The sequence below is a fragment of the Oryzias melastigma genome, linkage group LG18, assembly GCF_002922805.2.
Source record: "Oryzias melastigma strain HK-1 linkage group LG18, ASM292280v2, whole genome shotgun sequence".
NCBI classification, from domain to species: Eukaryota; Metazoa; Chordata; class Actinopteri; order Beloniformes; family Adrianichthyidae; genus Oryzias; species Oryzias melastigma.
This window is the reverse complement of record NC_050529.1, coordinates 14,242,428-14,244,389: the sequence shown is the minus strand read 5'-3', so window position 1 is coordinate 14,244,389 and position 1,962 is coordinate 14,242,428. Positions and strand designations below refer to the sequence as shown.

At 34.7% G+C, this 1,962-nt stretch overlaps 1 protein-coding gene across 3 annotated transcripts in view; it reads left to right on the top strand.

Annotated features, from left to right (window-relative positions):
* Positions 1 to 1,962, top strand: part of LOC112155656 — an 8,311-nt gene that overhangs the window by 1,916 nt on the left and 4,433 nt on the right. For all 3 annotated transcript variants that reach the window (XR_002920823.2, XM_024287445.2, XM_024287444.2), the window contains exons 3-5: positions 237 to 326; positions 433 to 557; positions 630 to 773. Coding sequence is in view for 2 of the 3 variants with exons in the window: in XM_024287445.2 (XP_024143213.1) it covers positions 237 to 326; positions 433 to 557; positions 630 to 773 (359 nt within the window). In the remaining variant the exon portion in view is untranslated. The remainder of the gene's footprint in view (positions 1 to 236; positions 327 to 432; positions 558 to 629; positions 774 to 1,962) is intronic.

The following is a 1,962-nucleotide window of genomic DNA, read 5'->3' as shown; positions in this document are numbered from 1 at the left end:
TCAGCACAAAGACTCCTCATTCCCACTACATTAACCCCATTTTAAAATAACTCCTCTGACTCTTTCTTCATTCCAGAATTCAGTTTAAAATACTTTTTTCTGTCAAGTTTTTTCATACTTTTGTTGCTAACTCATCCTTTCCCCCCCCAAATTGTAATAGTTTATTTTATGTGGGTTTTTTTGTGTTTTTAAAATGTTTTTTTTTATTACTGGAGTGAAACTTTAAACTGTTTCAGGAGCATTTCAGACCAGATGTCTTGAGCGTCACTTCTGGCTTTCTGTCGAGTCCAGCTTTCTCGGCCAAATGAGCCACTTTTATTTTGAAGGTATTGAACATATATATATATTTAATTAAACACAATGATTTAAAAACTTATTTTAAAGCATATAATGCTCTTGTTGAAGTTATAGACGCCGTTTGGTTGTTTTCAGACCAGCGTGGACTCCACTTCCTGTCGCTCCAGGAGGCGTCGCTCTGTGGTTACACGGTTCTGTTCAGTGACGTTGGAGACCTGGAGTTTCGTGCTTCTTTCCTGGCCTGCCATGTCAACAGTCAGGTAGATTCAATTCATTCTTATGGTCACTTTCTTGGATCTAAAGCCCTTCCTGTCGTCTCTATTCGTTCACAGACGGGCTCAGATTATCATCTGGGTCTTTGGCTCGTCCATGTGCAGGAGGGGGGAGAGGTGGTGGCGTACCCCTTCCAGCTTCACTGCCCCCTTGAGGAGGCCTGGAGCAGCAGGGAGATTACCTGTGAGGAAAACTACATGGAGGTATTTCGTTAAACTGTCATCTCTGCTGCTAGATTAGTAACGTTTTACGGTGGAATTGGATCGCTAATCTCTGACGTCAAAGAATTTGAAATGGCAAAAATGAAGCCTGAAGTTGAACGTATACTCACCTGCCAATCAAAAACCACGCTCTAATAATAATAATGCATAGATTTGGGGTTTAATAAAATCGAAACAATAAATTTTTTTTTTTCTTTTCACATTTTTCAACCTGTTGTTAAATTTATTTATTGCTGTTTTTTGTTCTCTGTGTTATATCATAGTCTTTCATTTTATTTTGTATTTGTCTTGTTTAAAAATTAATATATAATAATCAGTCATAACTAGAAAATAAAGCCATAACCAAACTATACATAAGTCTATTTTTTGCCTAAAGTTTGGCATTTTAACCCTTTAGGAGTTCAAGATAGAGTTAGCAGTTTTTATTTCTTTAGTTTACTGTTTACCATAATTGTTATTCATCTTTTTCATCACAATCTCACCTATGCAGCTTCACAATTTTATTGTCATATTGAATTAACACACACTAGATCTGATTCAAGCAGAAAAAAATCTGAATTAAATATTTTACTTTTTTTTATTGTGAAAATCCCAAAGATGTTTCATTAAGTTCTTTTCAAAACAAAAAAATAAATAAATTATCTTTAAATTAAACCATACAGGACTTTTGCTAACAACAAAGTGAAATGCAGCCAATGTCTCAGACCTTTTTGTGCTGCTTTTTATAAAACAAATTTCAAAATAAGAGACACAAATCACTTATGGCCTTTCCAAAAACTGTTTTCAGCTGAACACATTTGAACAAATTCCAATCATGTTCAAGTTTTTGCCAACACTAAAATAAAACAACTTTAAACATAAAAATGCAGAAATGTTTCTGTTTTTACATTTTTTTTTCATTTTATTTTACAGCTTTTTGTTTAAAAAAATAAAAGTTTGTGTCCAGCTACATCATTCCTGATGTTGTCCACCTGATGGCAGCATTCGCATTTCCATCCATCTTTGCTGGATTTATCATCAGCATCTGACAATGAGTACAGACTGATGTCTTGTTGAATGTCATGTTCACACCATAATAGCTCTGCTTATCTCACTGTTCAGCTTTGAAACAATATCTCTCAAATTTCTCTACGACATAAAACCTTTCCCTGTTCTTCTCTCACCTTACGAC